This window comes from Leuresthes tenuis, unplaced genomic scaffold, assembly GCF_036924035.1.
Source record: "Leuresthes tenuis unplaced genomic scaffold, fLeuTen1.0.hap1 SCAF_6, whole genome shotgun sequence".
Lineage (NCBI taxonomy): Eukaryota > Metazoa > Chordata > Actinopteri > Atheriniformes > Atherinopsidae > Leuresthes > Leuresthes tenuis.
Genome location: NW_027325360.1, coordinates 12,303,196 through 12,323,057, shown reverse-complemented (window position 1 = coordinate 12,323,057; position 19,862 = coordinate 12,303,196). Strand labels below are relative to the sequence as shown.

Genomic DNA, 19,862 nt, shown 5'->3' with positions numbered 1-19,862 from the left:
AGCAAAACAACTAACACATTCCATCTAATACTGTCCATATTCAACGAAACAGTCAGCATTCTCCCTCACTGCCCCGCCACACACATTTCACATTGTCCCTAGACAACAGCTTTCCCATCACACATCTATGCTCTCACATTGCATTTCAGCCTAAACAACTTTTCCTTCTACACCAGGACTTGCTAAAACTCCTTCTCCCTCCCCCTTCCTGTCTGTTCCCAGCAGTTATGTGAAGAAACAGCTGGAGTGACTGAACCAGAACAAGGCTGGAGGTCCAGATGATATCGGCCCCAAGGTCCTGAAGGCCTTTGCACACCTCTTCAATCTAAGCCTGAGTCAGAGGAAAGTCCCAGTGCTGTGGAAGACGTCCTGCCTTGCTCCAGTACCTAAAAAAACATTTCCAACTGGCCTCATGTCTATAGACCAGTAGTCCTCGTTCAAGAAAGTGAGAGTTTGCTGTTAGCTGAGCAAACCTCTATGAACCCCCATGCAGTTTGCTGAGGTATGACTTATAGATGCCAGGTTGTGTGTCTAAGAAGGTGGTCAGCAGCACAGAAGCACCATAAAGGCTGTACAAAAGGGCTTTTGTCTACACTCTGCCCTGTGCACCTTAGACGTCCAGTAAGACTAGTCTTGTAAGAGAGTCTTGTCATCTGTGGAAGTACTCAGATGACTACAGTTGTGGGACGTGCCAAGGGTGGACAGTAGGCTGAGTATAGGGAACTGTTGGACTGCTGTGGGAGCAATTACCTCATCTTAAACATGTACAAAGGTGATGATTGTGGATTTTAGGAAGAGTAAGAACAAAGCGAACTGTTTCCATTGTGGAAGATTAGGTGGACACTATGGAGGACTGTATTTACCTGTGACATCACATTAGCCACAGACTAGATAGGGAATGCAACACTAAAGCTGTTAACAGAGTTTGCAGCAAAATGTTGCATATCCCTTTTTATTCCTGGTGAAGTTTCCATTGCAGCCGTCTGTTTGGGTAGCAGCATCAAACCAGTGACTCAAGAAAACGGCAAAAGAACGGCCCCCTGCAGGACACTGCTCTGGAGTCCCTACAATTGATTGTAGAAAGTAGTAATGCTGCACAAGCTGCCAAAGATAAAGGACAACACATTCTTATCTACTGCCAGTTGTCTTCAGCTTGGCTGTAGTGAGGAATTGGAATTACTTTCTTTTTCAGTTTCCACTTCTTTTCATGTTTTTACATTTTTTTTGGTGACATTAGTTTTCATTTCCACTACAACATTTCTATTTGACTTTGGGATTAACACGGTACAACTTAATTTCAATCAAACATATTTTTGCGGTCAGGTCAGAGCACTTGGATCTCACTAAAAAGTATCTCAAACTGTCTATGTCTATATGACAAAATACTCAACTCAGTAGTCTTTCTGTTAATTCGAGACCGTGGGTGTTATGAAAGTTCTCCTCCTGTTTTTTTTTGTATGACGTATCCAGTAACGCCCTCTCCCTGTTTTTTCTCGAAGCCCATTGGTTACTGAAGGCGTCAATCAAACTCTTTCCCAGGAATAGCCCTACACTGGATACGTTGGGAACAGTCAAACTGTACGACAGATCTGTGAGGATATCTAGCTGCTATTAACGTCTACCACGTTTTTTGGAGTTTCTACTTACTGGATTTACAGTCGAACATCACTGACAGATTTCTTCCTACACCAGAGGTAACTGTTATTTTTGAGACCTTATAATTACAGTACAGCTCATAATTCGGTTGGGATAACCGCTGCTCAAGCTAACTATGTTTTTCCAAATACCAGTGGCCTGTTTGCATGTGTGTGGTTGAAGACTACCTGCGCAGTGGATGTAAAATGACCGTCAACATAGTTTACCTCTCTTATTTATGTAGCTTATTTATATTGAGAAGAAGTTTCGAAAACGACAGCTACATTTAATAGCGTTTACTCAAAGTCTGTTGTTTTGGAAGACTTGCTTGTGACTTATCGTGCTGCTCTGTTGCTAATGCTAAAAGGGTCCAGTGATGATGCAGTTGGGCATGTCGTATGTAATAATCATTGAATTAATAAATACAATGATAATGTTGAAAGGGAAAATAAAAGATATCAAGAAGAAAAAAAGTCCAAAGTGTAAGGTGTGTAAATGTTCGCTGTTTACGCCCCTTGGTTGTATCGATCTGTTCTTGGGACCCCCTCAAAGGGGAATGTCACTGTAATTGTGTTTCGTCATCACAGTTATCTTGATCGCAGACTAAAGTGGGTTTGGGTCGATTTCGTCCTTGTCATTAATTGGTTTATCAAGCTAAGGTATTGTACTGTGTGTTCATAACATAGGTGTTTGCTCTTTTTCTTGGTCTACCAACAACGGCACAATGTTCATGTTTACACTGACCTGTTAAAAAATGTGGTATTTAGCTCCAATGCGTATGCTCAGAAAAAGAGGCGCTTTGCTCTGTAAACATACAGAAAACAGGGTGGGGATGTCTCAGACTATCGCAGGTAGGTTTTTTTTTTTTTTTTAGGTTCTCTTGAAGACATTTAACATGTCAACTTAATTGACATGTAACATGTCAACAGGACCCGAATCCATTGGTTTGCCATATTTTCGACAATATCATTCAAAATAGCAATCGTAAGTAGGGCTGCCTTTATTATGAATTTTTAGTTGATGATTGGAGAACAAAAATGATTGTTTCAAGAGCAAATATTTTTTTCTCTGTAGACCGTTAGATATGTGCTCCTGTTATGGAACAAGTTTCACATATCCTTTGTAAAGAATAACAGCCATTTATTGGACATGGTTATAGTAACAAACAAAAGCATGTCCATTTACCTTGGGGCTTTCTAAAGAAAAGTTGTTCTTGGCTGATCTAACTTTTAAAAAAAAGTCACACAAATTTATCAGCCAGTGAGCTCAATGAAATGGTTGAAAACAATGTGTGGGTATAATATTTCTGCCTAGTTTCTTTTTCATTTTCAACCAGTTGTTTATGGTTACAGATGTGTGGGGACGATGAGTGATGAGTGAATCCTTGTCTTAAACGACAAGGATTACCTCAGATAGATGAAATGATATGAATGACTCAGAATTGCATCTGACTTTTCTATTTTTAAAAAAAGAAGAGTTGCTGGTTTTGGGCTGAGACTTGGCAACAAAAGACTGTAGAGGTTGTATAATGATAAAAGGGGGGAAAAAAACCCACACGGTTGAACATTTCACAACTCAATTTTTTGTTATTGTTGATCGATATGAATACTGGGAATGGAAAGAACATCCTAGAGATCATTTACCTTTCAGGAATAAGGATCGGGAGGGGTTCACCACTCTAAAAGACGAGGGTGAGAAATGATTTCACAATTTCAGAATAACACATCTCATTTTAGAATTGCAAACAATTAATTAAAAGGTTTCAGAGATGTGGAAGATAAAAGGTCTAAAAAAAATAATATTGAATGGCTATGATCTGTAGGGCTCCCGATCTTAGCTATATTGCTTTTATTTAACGTAGACTTTAAATAATTGGGAAATGATCGTGTTGCATTTTTATTTGACATTTTACACTGCGTCTTTTTTTTTTTTGGAAACAGTTGTAATGATAAATCCTACTGTGTAGCAGTGGCAGTAGTATTATTCATAGTTATTTAAGTGGTAGTATTAGTTATTATGGCGGGACAACTTTGGAGTTTTACTTAAGAGCGGCTACTTGGATAAAAGAGAAACCCGTCAGACAGTTGAGGTGTGAATCAGCAGCCTGTCTTTCACACTTGGGTGTTGTCTGCATCTTCATAGAGGAGGCAGCAGATCCCTTAATGGATTACAAAGAAATAAATACCAACAAAAAATGACGAGCCCTCATACTTTTTACACTCCATTACAATCTTTTGATGCTACTATCCTCATCATTTCAGCGATAAGGAACAGGATTTATTTGGTTTATCCTGTTCAAAATGCTTTTATTGTGTATATCTGCTGAACTCTTATATGAGAGCGAATGTATATTTTTTTTTCTTTCTCACTTCCTTCTGCTTCAGTGATTTGCATTCATAAACGATTACAGGGAATAGGAAGGGAGGAAGGAAATGCTGTTTGGTTGAAGTCCAAAATCTACGCACACAGGACTGAATGTCCTTTTTCCGCTGGGGTCTGAGCGCCGACATTTCACATGGACACTTTCGTTTGTTAACTCTCCCTGTTCTTCACTTATTCTCTCCCCAGCATCCGGTCCTCTTCTCACAACATCCAAAGGTCAAACATAATTAGCAGCAACTTTAGCTCATGTTACAAAATATAGCCATTCTTATGCAATGCACCAGCGCCACTGTGCGCTTATTTGTTTGGTTCTAGTGGTCTTCGGATGACAGGGTAATGATAGCGTTGCTGAACGTAGGCTGAAAGCTTTTCCCTGTACTTGGCTGAAGAAAATACTATCAGAGGGTTTGAGTGTTGATTCAAAGTATGATCGCATTAGTGAAGAGTTTTTCAGGTTGTTTTTGCGATCCATCAAATGTAGAAAGCATTAGATCCTACCCGTTTCTTCTTGGCTAAAACACATGAATGGTGGAACGGATAAAGGGTTTAACATGAAATCTGACATCTCTAACACCGCTGCAGTGTTTTCCATGAGTAGGCTTTTTTTTTTCTCTCTCTTCAAGTGGTGGCAGTTGGAGTAATTTTAGCTTGGCTTTTTTATTTTTGTCATAGTTTTTGTTCTAGCGGGGATAACATTCACTCAGTACTGTACCGTCTGACTGCAGTGTCGATGGATTTATTAACAGACTGAATGTTAACGAGGTTCTGCTTTAGTCCCAAGTTACACGCCATTTTTCATCAAACAGAAATATTGCTCATTGACTTGTTACAGCTTTTGAGGCAACGCAAATGAATATTTGTAGACTTGTGACTTGTGCCATTTGTTCTGTTTTTTATTTAAGACTAATCTTTTGTTATATATATATATATATATATATATACTGTATGTATGTATATATCTTTTCATCTAACACTATCTGACATCTAAAAATCAGTAGACTCATTGACAACTGGTCAGTAATTCAGGTCAGGTGCCCCAGCCGCATGCTCACAGAGCAAATATGGACTTTTGAACATGCCAGTAAATGTGTGTATAGTCCAACCCGTGCACTTCCCAAAGTACCGAAACGTCTACACGAATTTCTTTCCGACTGACTAAAAATTGAACCAGTGTTTCAGTGCCAAGTTTACTCATGAACCGTTTGACAAATAGTAAACATGGATTCTGAGAAAATGGTTGCATGGCATTGCCGGTCAGTCCTGTACTTTACATAGTTTTAAGGAACATACCTGGATGTTTTTATTCCAGAGGACTGTGTTATAAAGCAACACAGTCAGACGGTGGAAAGGTTCAAGGAGGAGGTGGCAAACTCTTGTGCTTTAGATGAGTGCTGTTGTTCTAAAATGGGACTACTGCCGGCACTCAGATGGCTTTGTGTTTGGTTTTTAAGTAACAGCCATCCTTGTGGTTTTCTGTGGCTTGTGGTCACATTTTTATTTACAGATGCAAGGACAAGGACCAGAGCCTAGTGGATTCTTATTGATTTGTGTGTTGGTGTGCATTTGTAGCTATCAGTTTCTTGATGAGATTTCCCAGAATCTACAGCTTTTTTTTCCACGCTTCCCATCATGGCATCGTGTTTTTTTTTTTCTTCTTTTCTTTTTTTTCTTCAGAGCACAAAAGGTTCGATAATACATCTTGTCGGTTGTAAAGCATTTCGGCCTCTCGTTTTTGTGTGGAGGTTTAAAAAAACCCCAAAACATCTTCTTTTGGATTCGCAGCCTCAGAGCTGCTCTTTTTTTTCTGCAGGGACTCGCAAGGAGCAATTTTGGTTCAGTCACGTACGTGTGTGACAGACTCTACCCACTCCACACAGCTGTATTTATGTTGAGCTTTACCTCCGAATTTCAGCTGAAAGTGGTGGTTTTTTTGGGCAGGCACCTACAAGAAGACCTTTCAACTAAGCGTGGAAAGACACCACACACTTGGTCAACAAAACGTTAAGAGTCCAGACTTTCTTGTTAAGCAAGTTGCAATGGGGAAAAAAAAAAAAAAAAAAAAATCTGATTAAGACTATTAAATTAGCGGTGCTGTTCAGCTGGGAGGCAGAGGCAGTTTCCTTTAGACTCAATGAGCACCTTTACATTTCGCATGAAAAAAAGCTAATTATTGCGTTAGTCTGACTGAAACCAGACTGTTAAGGTGCATGTAAACATGTTCGTCCGACCACAATGGAATGAAATTAAGCTTCTTAAAGCCGAGCTAACACACCCAGTTTATGTGGCTCCACAAGACTCGGATCAGCCGAGGCTCTCTGTTCATGCTCCTAAGTTCCATCTTTTTGCAGTAAAGCAAAAGTGTATATTAATACAGCTGAATTCCCAATGAAGACGTCCTTGGTCCCATAGCTTTGTGTTTCTTTTTTCGGGCAGCTAATCATTTCAGAATCTGTGATTGATTGCTTTGTAAAATGAACAGAATGCTTTGCTTGCATTGTGGGCAGTATTAACGATGCTTCCAGTGAAGGTGAGACTTATTTACTTTGTTACGTGAAACAGGCTTTGCTTGTTGTGTGCGTGTGTGTGTGAACGCTTGTGTTGAAGCTGTAGTGGGTGTAATGGAGTATTGTTTTCTTGAGGTCGGATGGTTGAGGCCTGCCCTGGCTTGTCGGAGGTGCAAACGGTGAAGCGTTTTAGTTTCGGAGACTGTTGGATAAACAAAAGCAAAAGTCTACATTCGAACGTGCACATGCATGCATGCAGGGGTTTACAGAGGAGCTGTCGCATCTCATTCTGTGCCTCAAGGTCTACTGGCTTGCTTACTGTTTTATAAGTAACAGTAATTCAATTAAACATGAGTCTTGAGTTTGTGTTTTTCTGTCTAAATGTTTCTTTTAAGCGTATGGTCTCAGTTTGCCAGTCTGAAGATCTTTTTTCTTTATTTTGTACCAGTTTTCTAGGCCTTTTGTGGAACCTTAATCACATTCATTTAGCAGGTATACTGATGCGATTGTGTTTGGTCAGTTCTTACTATAATAATTCACAAAATTTCAATTAGGGCAGCAATTGATTATTTTCATTTTAAAAATTCTTTGACGTATAAGATATGTTAATTGTGAGAAATGCCTGTGTCAGTTTAGGCTAAAATCAGACTCACCGGGAGTTATATCTCATAAGACTTTTTATGCTATCAGCTACAGACACTGAAAGTCAAGTGGCGGTCCGACTGTAGGCAGAGAGCAGGTTGGGACAGTACAGCCCTTTACCTGTGGGAAGAGGTGTGTTGACATTACGTTTGATATATCTTGATCTTCAGGAAAACAGGTTAGGCTGGTGGGCCAATGTTTCCCAGACAAGCAGTTTTAAGTAGGAGTGGGCCATCTGTTCAAAAGATCCAATCTTACGGGGTACCATGGAATTGATATTTTTGACTACTATATTGCTTTTTGAGATGAGCTTATGCCACACGTTTGCGATGCTATGTCCCGACAGTTCTCTGGAAACTATGTAAATGACAGTCAGTAGACAAACATCTGTTCCACTTAATCATTTAGAGACTACAAGAACTGAGTATGTGACTTTTGCCAAGGCCTCTTCTTCTGTCACGCGCTCTTTGATTTACAAAATTAGTTCAAACTTAGAAAAAAGCCAAGTGTGTCCAGTTGGCACTGTCCTGATTGTGTTGTATCCAGTCAGACACTTTTTCTTGGTTCATCTCGCTCCGTGCTCTGTTTGCATAGATGTGCCTGTGGTTACTTTCGGTTTACGTTTGCATTTTGTATTTGCTCAAAAAGATTTGCAAATGGGCTGTTAGAGCACCTGCACGCGAACTGCAGTCTGATTTGTATATTTCAGTATCTACCCTGACGGCAGTTGACCGTATGTGTGGGTGTTGAAATGATTTAAAACTTTTCCAAACTGTGTTGCCTCTGGCTTTGGCATTGAGACATGATGAACTGAAATAGCTGAACTATTGAGACATGATGAACCGAAATATCTGAACAGATAGCAGCCCCGCCCCTGAATTTAAAAGTGACAGGAGCATTCCTGAGATTGTGTGTAATGTTCATTTGTAAAACTGTGCGTTTGCACAAAGGCAGAAACCTACTGACGCGTTCTCTTTGGCAGATTTTTAAAGTGGTGTGTTTTTTCTTATTAGATTTTTTTCCTCTATAAATCTCAACAATCTTGAAAGTATACACACATGCATGAATCTGATTTCCAGTCCCGTCGTTAACCTTGACTGAATGTGCAGTCCTTATCAGTATTTGCATCCTTTTCTCTACATCTGTGCAGACATAACTGTGAGAGGCAGCAGTGTAGAAGTGCAAATTTAACCAAATATATAACTGATCTGTTTTATTTGGTCTGATTACAAACAAAAACACGCTTCAGTTCGTGAAAGGACAAAATATCAGAAATTCATGCAGTGGACCTGCATCCCCTGATTTGCCTGCAACGGATGAACACACACACAGATGATCAGAAGGGAGGTACTGATGTGCAGTGCGTTGGCTGTTTTATTTAACAGTGTTTGGAAGCCTGTAGGAGGGAATTCACCATGTCCAAACGCTTGCATTCTCATTTTCAAACCTCATTAGCCAGGTGCCCCACGGCCATCATGACCTAGTACACAGCAGTGGGTATTTATAGCACCCGCAATTTGATAAAGGTTTATGATGAAGTTTGAGGAACAGAAACAAAATTCCTACCATGCAGATCAGCTTGAAAGTGTCTGTTTAGTTTTATGCTTAAAGTTGTTGCCTCTTTTTCTGCTTCTGTGTGCTCTGAAGAAAGTGTAAAGTGCTCACGTTCTCATCCACCCGTTGTTTTTTTATAGATACCAGTTTGTGTGTGGAAAGAGGCGTGTGCGTGGTTTTCGCATTGTTACATTTGACCAAAACAGGTGACACATCCTGAACATACCTTTAATGTATTCCATTACACACTGTTGAAGGTTTTTCTTTGCAAGTGGGAAGAAGAATTGTGACACAACTGGTGCAGCCGATCCTTGACCAAGCCAATGTTATTTTTAGCAACATCCCAGAAACAAAATCCTCCAAACACAAAGTCAAATTGTAGATTTGTTCTGAGGTGCCCATACAGGACCCACCAGTGTCTAATGTACGAGCCCTTGAATTAGCTGGAAATTTCACTGGTCATTATTTACTTTTAAGTGTATCCATTTTAATTTCCCTCAGATTTGAAAACAATACCTCATCCCTTTCTGTTCACAGTACAGCCTTCAGCATACTGATCATTTGTTTTTCTTTACCCCAAGAATCAGGAAAGAAGTTGGTCGCCGCACATTTAAGTTTAAAGCTCCATCAGACTGGAATAAACTACCGCAATCACTCAGATCTATGACCTCTTTTCTTTACTGACTCATTGTCAAACATCCTTCTCTTGTTTTTGATTTAGTTTTTCTGTTGGACACTGTTTGGACCGACTGGCCTGTTGCTCGTGCACCTTCTATTTAGATTTACCTACTGGGCTTGATGTTGTGTACACTATGTGTGTATGTACTGTATAGTATGTAAGAATATATATGTACATGTATGAAGTGTAATATTGGCTGGTTGGTGGGTGGCTTGGCTTGGGGGAGCATTAAGTGTGAGTGATTGTGGGTGTCTGTGTTTAAATGTTTTGTGTCTTGTTTTACCTTTAATTATGATTTCGTACTGACAATTATATTTATGTTTTTGTAAGGACCCCCTCGAAAATTAGATGATGCATCTCAATGGGCTATCCTTGAAATAAACATTAAAAGCGTACAGGTGTTTTAATAGTTCTTTTTTTTCTCTGTTTTTCTTTTCTTTTCTTTCCTACAGAGCTCCTCTTTCTGTGTCTCGTCTCTCAGGATGTCAAGCACGGTGACACTGTAGTGGAAAGGACCATCGCGTTACCATTAGCAGACGGTGGCTTGGCCAGTTGACAGTCATGCATTGCTCAACTGTCAGTCCTGCCTCAAAGCCTAACTGTAGGCTCTGGCACATCTGTGTTCTTCTCTGCATCTGGGCTCTGAACAGTGATGCAGAGATTGGTAAGAACTGAGCTACATTTATGGCAAATTACACTGTCAACGTTCTGAAAAAAGCTTATCAGTCAGTGTGGAACGTATTTTACTCTGAAGCAGTATGGAAAGGACATGTGGAAATATATTGTATCCTTTATTCTACATGGGTAATGCATCTACCAAGCTATGTTTTTGTTTGAACTGTGAATACTTAAATGGTTAAATGGTTTTTCCCCCCTCAGTCCTTACTGTACCCCACCAAGTGAGCCTTTCTGCTAACACGAATATGCAGCAACTATCCATATCCTGGGTGGGAGGAGCAGCCACAACCTTTGACCTCCTCATTCTAAGAACTGAATTCAACGAAACAGTCTTCTATGTAAGTTTGTTCTTTTTTTGTGTGTGAAAAGCCACATCACTGTGCTTCTGGGATTTTGAGGCATATATGAGTTAAAATTTAGGGTTTAGAAAATCTAGAAAACAATACATTGGCTGATGATAAATGAATTTTGAAGCACATACCACAAATAAACACATTTCAGCCCAGAAATGAATATTTATCGTGTCAGCTTTTTTATTTTTTATTGGCTGATGGTAACACAGGTTCTAACGTGTTTCCTGTGAGCATTTTTTCGATTTAATATGCATTCAGTAATTTAGTTTGTTTCAATTCATGCTTGAGCGAGAAATGATCCTCCGCTTCCACGATGCGCTGATTATTTTTTATCTGTGTGTTCTCTGTGTGTCGTTTTCAGGATACAGTGTCTGCAACAGTGAATCAAAGGAGTGGTCACCACGAGTGGAACTGGACCTCGGCTGAACCTCTGGAATGTACCTCGCTATCGATCAAAATCCGATCAAGAGACGGACAAACAACAAGCGAATGGAGTGAGACTCAGATACTTCAAGGTCAGTGGGACAATTATTCCACACGTTAGTCATTCAAAGCCAGTAATTAGAGAATAAATCTTAGAAAACTTAAAAACTGCTGCATTACCTGTCATTTCTGGGATTAACGTGTGTTTCTTCTTTTGTTAAGACAAACCGCTGGCTTTCTTAATTGTGTAAATGTTCCATAGACCTCAAACTATATCTTGTTCTTTCCTTTCCTTCTTTCTTTCTTTCCTTTCTTTTTTTTTTTTTTCTTCATCCCTTCTTCTCTTCAGGAAAAGATCTCCCGGGCTATGAGAATTTCCAGATGTATCCCCAGGACATAATTTTACCTGTAGGAGCCAACACCACCTTTTGTTGCATTATGGAGGAGGGGAAGGCCTTTGCTGGCATGCGCTACGGCTTGACAGCCATGAAAGTGAAACGACTAAGTCGGCGAAGTTATGCCACAACCGCTGTTAATCAGGGACCATCTAACTACTCGGGAACCAACGTTATCTGCCTCTCAAAAAGCATAAGGAAACCAATGGCTGGAACAGTCGTTTTTGTTGGATGTAAGATGACTACGTGGGTGGATACGAGTGTGAATTGTTGTCTGATCTGATGTGTGGTTGAAATGGTATAGAGAGGGACTTGTTCTTTCAGACTGAGACTCAGTAGATGTCACTGGAGTAAATGAAGCTTTACAGCCTGGAAGTTAGCTTTAACAAGTGTTCGTTTGAACAAAAATGATATGAATGAAAAACTATCAAGTTTGTTAATGAGATATTAATGAAATAGTGTGTGGTATGTCTGCATGTTTTTCTGCCTGAGCCTGTGAAAACCTTTTTGATTATGGCTTGTCTTCAGAGTAAATCTCGATAGTAATTGTTTTTCAGTGTTGCAAAGGATTAGGCATCTCAGTTTTTACTTGTTGACCCCATTTCCAGATCCACCACAGCCCACCGATTTTGTGTGCGAGACTCATGACTTAATCTCAGCCGTGTGCCGCTGGAATGAAGGACGAGCAACTCACTTCTTTGGAACACAAAGAAAAACACGCTACACAGTGAACAAGAGGTACACGTTTACACTCATAACCAAAGCCATTACTTTAAGAGTAAACTCTCTCGATTTATGTGGAAACGTCAGCACAGGCTTTTACAGAGGTGCCCGTGATAAAATGATGATTGCTTGGACAGTGACTGCACTGTGTCACTTAGCGTTTGAAGTTATGGCGCTGAATTATTTATTCAGTTCCCTCTGCCTCTCTCTAAAAAGGGTTTTCTGCACAGGAAAAAGAGTGGAAGATAAGAACTGTAAAGCACTTAGTCAAAGTAACAGCTTGCTTCTGTCTGTGTGTTCTGATAGTTGGTTGGCTGTTCTCCAGAGCTTTTACAGGAATGGTCTGAAAGCTGGCCAAGATGTGCCTGTGCTGTCCGTTATAGTTTAGAAGGGATTATGTCTCCTTGTTGTTGCTTTATGCTGCTTTGATTGTCGCACTCATTGTGATTATTTTGTCATTTTTGAAGGGACTGTGCTGAGAAAAGCTCACAGGAGATGTGTAGTTTTCCTCAGTGGGATGGTAACTGGACACTGGCAGCTGTTAATCCTCTCGGTCAGTACAGCCTCACTGACTCAGCTGAACTTAGTCACAGAGGTAGGCAGCACAACATTTGCTTATCAACATCCCTGCATATCCAATAAAGCTCATTTGTGTACTTATGTTGTTGTTTCACCTTTTCTCCTCAGTGTGTCCAGTAGCACCAGTTAATCTGAGCTCTGTTGTACATGCCTTCAATGCCACTGTGCTGTGGGAGTGGATCAATGAACGCTTTTCCTCCCTGCCTCTAGTCTGCCAGGTAGAATTAAGCGTCAATGGGCACAAAACCATGGTGAGTAGTCTTTATGTATGTCAAGTGTGGGTAATCAAATGGTCTATCGCTTCACTTATGAAGCTATTTCCCTATCAAAGTATAAAACACTGTATGTAAGATGCTCTGTATGTGTTCAGAGCGTCTTCTCTGGCGTCGGACTCGATTCTGTGGTTCTGTCGGACCTGCACCCTGATGAGGATTACAGTGTTCAAGTCCGCTGTGGAGCCCAGCAGCACTTCTGGAAGTGGGGAAATTGGAGCAAATTGTTTTACTTAAAAACTAAAACCTATGGTAAAGGCATTATTTGTCGCGTTATTCTTTTGTCATTTTTGTTGGAGAAATCTTTGTGAACATGGATTTGCAAAAATTAGCATTTCATCTAATTATTCTACCAGTATTTTTCTTAACAAGTGAAATCCTGCATGAACAGGATTCACCTAAATGTGCCCCTTAATGACTTTTTGTACATTTATTATATTTCTTTCAGTCAGTGCAGAGAGTAGAAGTGCCTTGCTGCATTGTAATGTTCAATGTCTGTTTTGTTTTTTTTGTCTGTTTTTAGTTCCAGATGCCCCTGACGTCTGGATGCTCATGAACAGAGACAACACCGGGCTGGTGTTATGGAAGGTAATGCTCTCTCTCTTCTCTTTCATCTTTGAATTGAATTGAATTTTTCATTTTGACACAAAGAGGTTTGACCAATTGTGAATGTCCACCCTGAACATCGGATAAATAAAAAGTTGTTTAAAATCGTCCTCGACTTTTATCTTTTCATTTCATTTCTTGTAGCCTCTAACACGACAGCAGAGCCATGGTCGTATCACTGGTTTTGAAGTTACTCTCTGGAACCCTGAAGAAAGTCAGCAGCACACGGAAATGTTGCCCGCAGAAACGCATTCTTTACCGGTGAACCTCACAAAAATGTCTTCTTTGAGCCGTGATGGCAAGGTCATAGCAACCGTCTTTGCAAAGAACGTGGAAGGGTTGTCTAAACCTGCAAGTGTACCTCTGCATTTCACAGGTATGTGCAAATGGTGTGCTTAGGATGTTTTAGCATTTAGGAAAGTTACAAGAAGAATGAATGAATTTGATTGTGGGCTCTGTTTAAGTTAGTTTTAAGGAAATAAAGTGTTTGTCTGAGTCGAAAGACTAAAGCAGTGATCAATTACGTATTAAAAAAGATTTATATTTATGTATATGTATTTTGATATGCATATTTTCTTCTTTCCAGATGTGGACCCCCCGTTGTTCAGAGCGGTTTATACCGACAGCGGTTTCCCTCTGTTCTGGCAGCACAATGCCAACAACACATGTAGTTATGTGGTAGAGTGGCATGATGCCTCATGTCTGCATGACTGCCCTGTTGAGTGGATCAGAGTGGCTCCTGGTAGCACTAACGTCTCAATCGAATCAGGTATATCAGGCATGCAAGCTTGTAAAAGCAGACTATTGTTTTCAGTAAATATCAAATGCAGTGTTTGTCATTTTTACAGTGGGCGCAGGCTAAAAAACGACCTCATCGTCTGTCATTTTTTTCAAAAATTTAAACACACGTCTTAATTATCTGTTAAGAGGTGGCTATATTTTTAGATTTCACAGTATACTTAATAATCTCTTTTGCTTTGTTTTTTTTTTGTTTGTTTGTTTTGTTTAATTTTTCCTCATTAGTCAACTTCCAGCCGGGCGTCAGATACAACTTTTCCCTCCACAGCTGCCCCTCAGATTCTGCTCAACTAACACAGCGTTGGCAGGGATACGCACAGGAGCTGGGTAAGGGCAGTGCTGCATGCAGGAAGCTTGCTCTGTAAGAAGAAGCAATGACTTCAGAAATCCTCCTCTGCATTTGAATTTCTCGCTCTTTGTAATAGATCTTTTTTCTATCTGTTACACCAGCGACTCCTCTGGTCTGATTTTATTTCTTGTGACTTCCACAGTCCCCTCCACTTCTGTCCTTCTATCAGTCAGACAGCAGGACTCCAACGTTGTCCTCACCTGGAGTGAGATCCCGCTGGCTGACAGAAGAGGCTTCCTCCTGGGCTACAACGTTTACATGAGTAATAGTTCCCAGCTCAAGCTTATTGGTAAATATTATTGTAAACAGTAGATCTGTTGCAATACAGTACAGCGCATGCGTCATTCTTTTCTTCTTTTCTTTTTTTTAAATTTGTGAAACTTTGTGGTTGAAAGTGCATTTTGTATCCTGTTGAACTCACTTTTTTCTGTATTCAAATGTATGTCTCCCTCTTTTCTCTCCCTCCCTGTCATTTGAAAAGCCAACCTGTCAGACACTGGAACAAGGAAATACATAGTAAAGGGTCTCTCTATGGGCTCCTATAAATTTACTGTGAAGGCTTACACATCAGCAGGCGAGGACACGGGCAGCACTGGGTCCATTACACTGGAGCCATACAGTATGTGGACATATAAATTACAGCTATAACCAGCTTTTAACAGCATTTTGTTTATTATATTACCATTATTTGAAGTAACAGAATTTGTTCTTGTAATTATAAATGCCTACAATGTGGCTTCTACTGTAATTATGATAGAAAATAACTTTTGATAATTGTATTTTATTCATTTCTTTTCTCTAACAGCAGATGGGCTGATCTTGGAAATGCTGGCTTCTTTGGGAATAGTAACTCTATTACTGGTCATTGTTACCTTTGTTTGCTACAAGAAAAGAAAATGGTGAGACTTGATTTTCTATCTTTTTAAAAAAAAAAAATTTATTTCTGTTCTTAGAATGATTGTAACAAGTTCCAGGTACAGCTACGTTTATTATAGATAGAAAAATGTATGTATACTCATTACCTGCGCTCCATTAAAGAGACGCCACGGAGGCAGTGTTTAATATTAATATTATTTGATAATATGAAATTGTAACGGATAACTTTTTGCTCATATCAGGGTAAAAAAGGCATTTTATCCAGACATACCTGAGCCCAAGCTGCCCAGTGACTGGTCCAGGACACAGGTACAGTACCAGTATAATCAAATTTGACATTCCCCAGACATCATTTCTCATGAGAGGACTTTTTTTCCCCCCTTTTAGACTGACTGATGTTCCACTTCTCTCTTTCAGGGGCCTTTAAATGTGAAGCCATCTCCTCACAGTATGGTTCATATTATAGAGAAGCCTGAGCGAGATTCTAGTAAAGAAGCGCTTGTCGTCATTCCAGAAGAAGAGGAGGATTACGAAGGGCAGGGGAGAGGAGATGAGCCAGTTGACACAGATGAGCCACAGTCATTACGCTACTACAACCAAGTGGTAGATGAGCGCCCTATAAGACCCCGTTATCCAGACTCCTCCGTTTCCTCTGCATCTTCTTTGGATTCAGCCCTCACCGATGTGACGTACACAGGGATCCAGACCTCAGGTTCTTCTCTGGTCTTTCAGCTTCATCCACAGGGCTCTTCTGAAGACCACCAACCGCAGGTGGACCTCTCCGTCAGCTGTAGGGGAGGAGCAGGGAGTTACCGACCCCAAATGCACCCTATGGCCTTGAATGATGACATGGGCCTAGGTTCTCCAGAGCCTTTACTAGAGTCCCAGGCTTCCAATTGTGGGGGCTACAAACCCCAATGTTCCTGGCATTTGGACTCTCCCACAGAGGCCAGTGAAAGGGGCAGCCTGGCCCCCTCTCTTGGATCACCCACCTCTGTTGCTTCTACACAGTTCCTTCTCCCTGACGGAGAGGAAGATGCAGAGGAGAAACGACAGATGTCATCATCTGCAGCGACCTGGTTCACCAACCTGCTGTCATCCACAAAGCCGTGATATCATCTCTTTTTTTTTTTCCCCCTGTTTGCAGCCAGGCCATGGAGATTAACCTAAACTTTCCTACTCTTCTCTGTTGTCAGTGTCACGTATCATCTGATCTGACCTGTATGTGGTGTTGGTCAGTATCCCCTCCAATGTAGCACTAAATTGTTACACTTACATTTTCACAACAGGTTGATGATGCTTTTTAAGGTGTTTATACCAAAAAAAAAAAGAAGAAGAAGAAAATCCGTATATGTAGTTATTTTCTCTTACATACAAATATCATAAATCAAAATCTGTATATTTATATATGTATAAAAATGTCTTTATGATGACAAATCTCTTTATAAGGTTTGTTTTCTTTGTCCATACCATATTTATTGCACCCTCTGGTGGCTGTGGAATCCCCTCACTGCCTTTTCTGCAGCAGTTTTTACATTTCCTTTGTGCTTTTTCAGCGCAGAAAAGGGATGTCCTCCTTAATCTGCCACCGTTAATCTTTGGGGATTCACACGAGTCTCTATTTACACACATTAAACACATGTTACAGAATGACGTGAGTGACTTGTAAGAGTGATGAGTAACCGCTGTAACCAGTGGAATTAGTCTGTTTCATCTCAATGACTCAGAGGCGCATCATATGTGAAAAGGCCTCGTGAGATGCTTTAATCCACACTTCAAAATGGCTGTTTTTGTGTTTCAGCTGATTTTGCCCAATTTTTTTTAGCTTGCATTTCAGACGTTTTGAAATGAGTTTTTAGTATTTTTAAAGTGAGTTTCAAACCTGGTGACGGCACCATAAAAGCAAAGAACATATAAGAAAGTCTCTAAAAATAGGAGTTTAAACATAAAATAATACAGAAAACTTAAACACGTTATGCCCGTTACATGACTTCTGTTGGTCTTCCATAATCTTGCCTGCTGAATAACCATAGAAAGAAAATAGGTCACTTGGCTGTAAAAATGTGTTTTTTCACGTAGGATCCCATGGATCGCTACGACAGTAGCTTCCATCCTCCGTGATGTTACTGACTTTTTTTTTTTTTTTTTTTTCTCTTGAAGTTACTGCCAGATCAATGAGACGTTAACTGAATCATGCACTTATGAAATGGATCATTTCTTATTTCACACAGATGCAGGAGTGGTGCTTTCCATTATGGTCTGGAATTGTGTGGGTGAGGAACCCACGGACTATACACTAATATAAGCTGGACATCAGTGCAAACTGATGGAATTTAAAGAACAAGCAGGCTATTGTTATTTTTGAGTGTTTTATCCTCCTAACCGGAAGAGTTTGTTTTTTGCTTTGCTTTTCTTGTTATGAATTACATTTCATAGTCAGGCCAGTGTTTTGTGTGTGTGCACTAATGAGATCAGTACTGGTGAAAAACATGTTTGATTGATAGAATTACTCATATGGGTATTGAGAGTGACTAAATTGCCTCGATAAGAGTAATGCTTCCAATGATTTTCACCATATCACCTTTTACTTCCTTATTCTGAAATGCTTGTTGAAATATCTTGTTGTTCTGGAGTTCACAACAGATCAGAAATGCGTTGAATAGAACATTCAGATTTCACTGGAGCATTATGTGCAAAAGATGTCCCCCACATGTATTTTGTCAATGAGAAAAAGTCTTTGTTTTCTTAAGTTTGGAAATAATTCATTTGATGTTGCAGATCTTAGTTTACATTTTAAGTTGTATGCAAAAGCCACTTTCTGAATGAAATGGTTTGGGAAAAGGACCAAGGGGAAAGGATTTCTTTGAAATTTATTGAATTATCATTTAGCTTTCATTGACAGAACTGTGGGGGAAATGACTTTGGTCACTCAAGCTTCTCCATGAGAGATCACCCTCTGACGGGGACTGTATGTTTAAGAATAAGTTTGCAAAGTTCATCCTTTTTACATGCAGTCGTTCGTTTTGCAATATCTTTTAGAGTCGGGCTATGTTGCAAACTGTGGTATGTTTTTTTTTTTTTTTTTGTTTTCTTTAGTGCCTCCAGCCAGCAAGCTTTAAGTAAAACTACTGTGACGTGAAAATGACTTACTATTTACTTTACTGGATGTCTTCACAGAATTACTGATGAGAGGTTGGTAATCTGTCCCTTTTGACAACCAAGAAAAATATATCCACCCTTTCTTTGCCTTGTAAAAAAAACCCATAAAGCCTCCCCTGAATTTGGGCTTGTTTAATATGAGTGTGGAGCTTTAGGCACTACCAGTTTTATGAAGGAAAGAGTATAAAAAAACACTCGTAGTGGTTGTGTGGTAATTGCTTCAAGGCAGTTGTAAAGGGTGCATATAATTTTAAGTGTCTACAAATGGCTGCAGATTTTTTTTTTTGTTTTTTTTTTTGCTTTGCTAATGATCATGAATTTGAAAAGTTTGAGTTCTATGACTTATGTTGATTTTATCAACAAAGTGGCACCTTTTTACTTTCCTTGAAATCTTTGTTTTTATGCAACAAACTGTACATAATTGTAATGTTCTTGTTTCATGACAAAACATTTCATTGTTTTACCACAGATGGGATTATATTCCCTGTACTATAACACTGACTAACCAGGTTTATTGACAAAAAAATTTAAATCTTTGTGTTAATGACACCAGATATTGTTCTATATATATGTATATTTGCTCTGTGCTGAAGCACGTGCAAAATGTTTCTGAGAAATGATGTGTACTAAGTCACAAATGCGTGACTTGAGCCTTCTTTGCGTTGCTATCTTTTCACAGCTGTGTTGCTTTGCTGGAGACTGTGTATATCGGGCCAGAGTTCCCTGCCATTCATTTGTAGTCTCATTGTCCTTTCACATTTGTAGTCAAGAGTCTATGTCGTCTCTTTTGAACATTACACAGGGTATATGTCTACCACATCTCCACCTCTGGCCCAAGATATTTTGTGAAGTCGATGCATGCTGTATAAACTATTACTACTAAACAGTGGCTTCTAAACCTTCTAAAAATCTTTGATTTGATTACACTATGGCTTTAAATCACTAACAACGACTAATGCATTGCATGATAAAATTACTTAAGTGTGTGCCTAAGGAAAAAAATGCCTTTTTTTTTCTGAAGGTGCTGTAGAATTGACCATATTTTGCAGATTATTTTATTACCTAAAGAACTGAACAGCCCACGAATTGCCTCTGAATGAATATATAAATGTCAGCATTAACAAAGTGATGTACTTGTTTAAAGGCAATAAAGTGATTTGTCTGGCTACTAAACAGTCTGTGAGTGTTGGCTCTCTGTAGCTAATTACTGAATGGGGCTACTTCTGGACCTGATAGTACATTTTTAATTAAATTT

General features: G+C 39.6%; 1 protein-coding gene across 1 annotated transcript; it reads left to right on the top strand.

Annotated features, from left to right (window-relative positions):
* Positions 1–1,552: 1,552 nt before the first annotated feature.
* lifra (LIF receptor subunit alpha a) lies at positions 1,553–19,780 on the top strand. Its single transcript, XM_072387646.1, has 18 exons — positions 1,553–1,694; positions 9,849–10,060; positions 10,276–10,412; positions 10,789–10,942; positions 11,200–11,478; positions 11,854–11,983; positions 12,436–12,563; positions 12,656–12,798; positions 12,918–13,071; positions 13,343–13,407; positions 13,570–13,801; positions 14,012–14,194; positions 14,449–14,550; positions 14,715–14,861; positions 15,054–15,191; positions 15,378–15,471; positions 15,691–15,757; positions 15,866–19,780. The coding sequence occupies exons 2-18, from the start codon at positions 9,958–9,960 to the stop codon at positions 16,559–16,561; spliced, it is 2,952 nt and encodes a 983-aa protein (XP_072243747.1). The 5' UTR covers positions 1,553–1,694; positions 9,849–9,957; the 3' UTR covers positions 16,562–19,780.
* Positions 19,781–19,862: the final 82 nt, after the last annotated feature.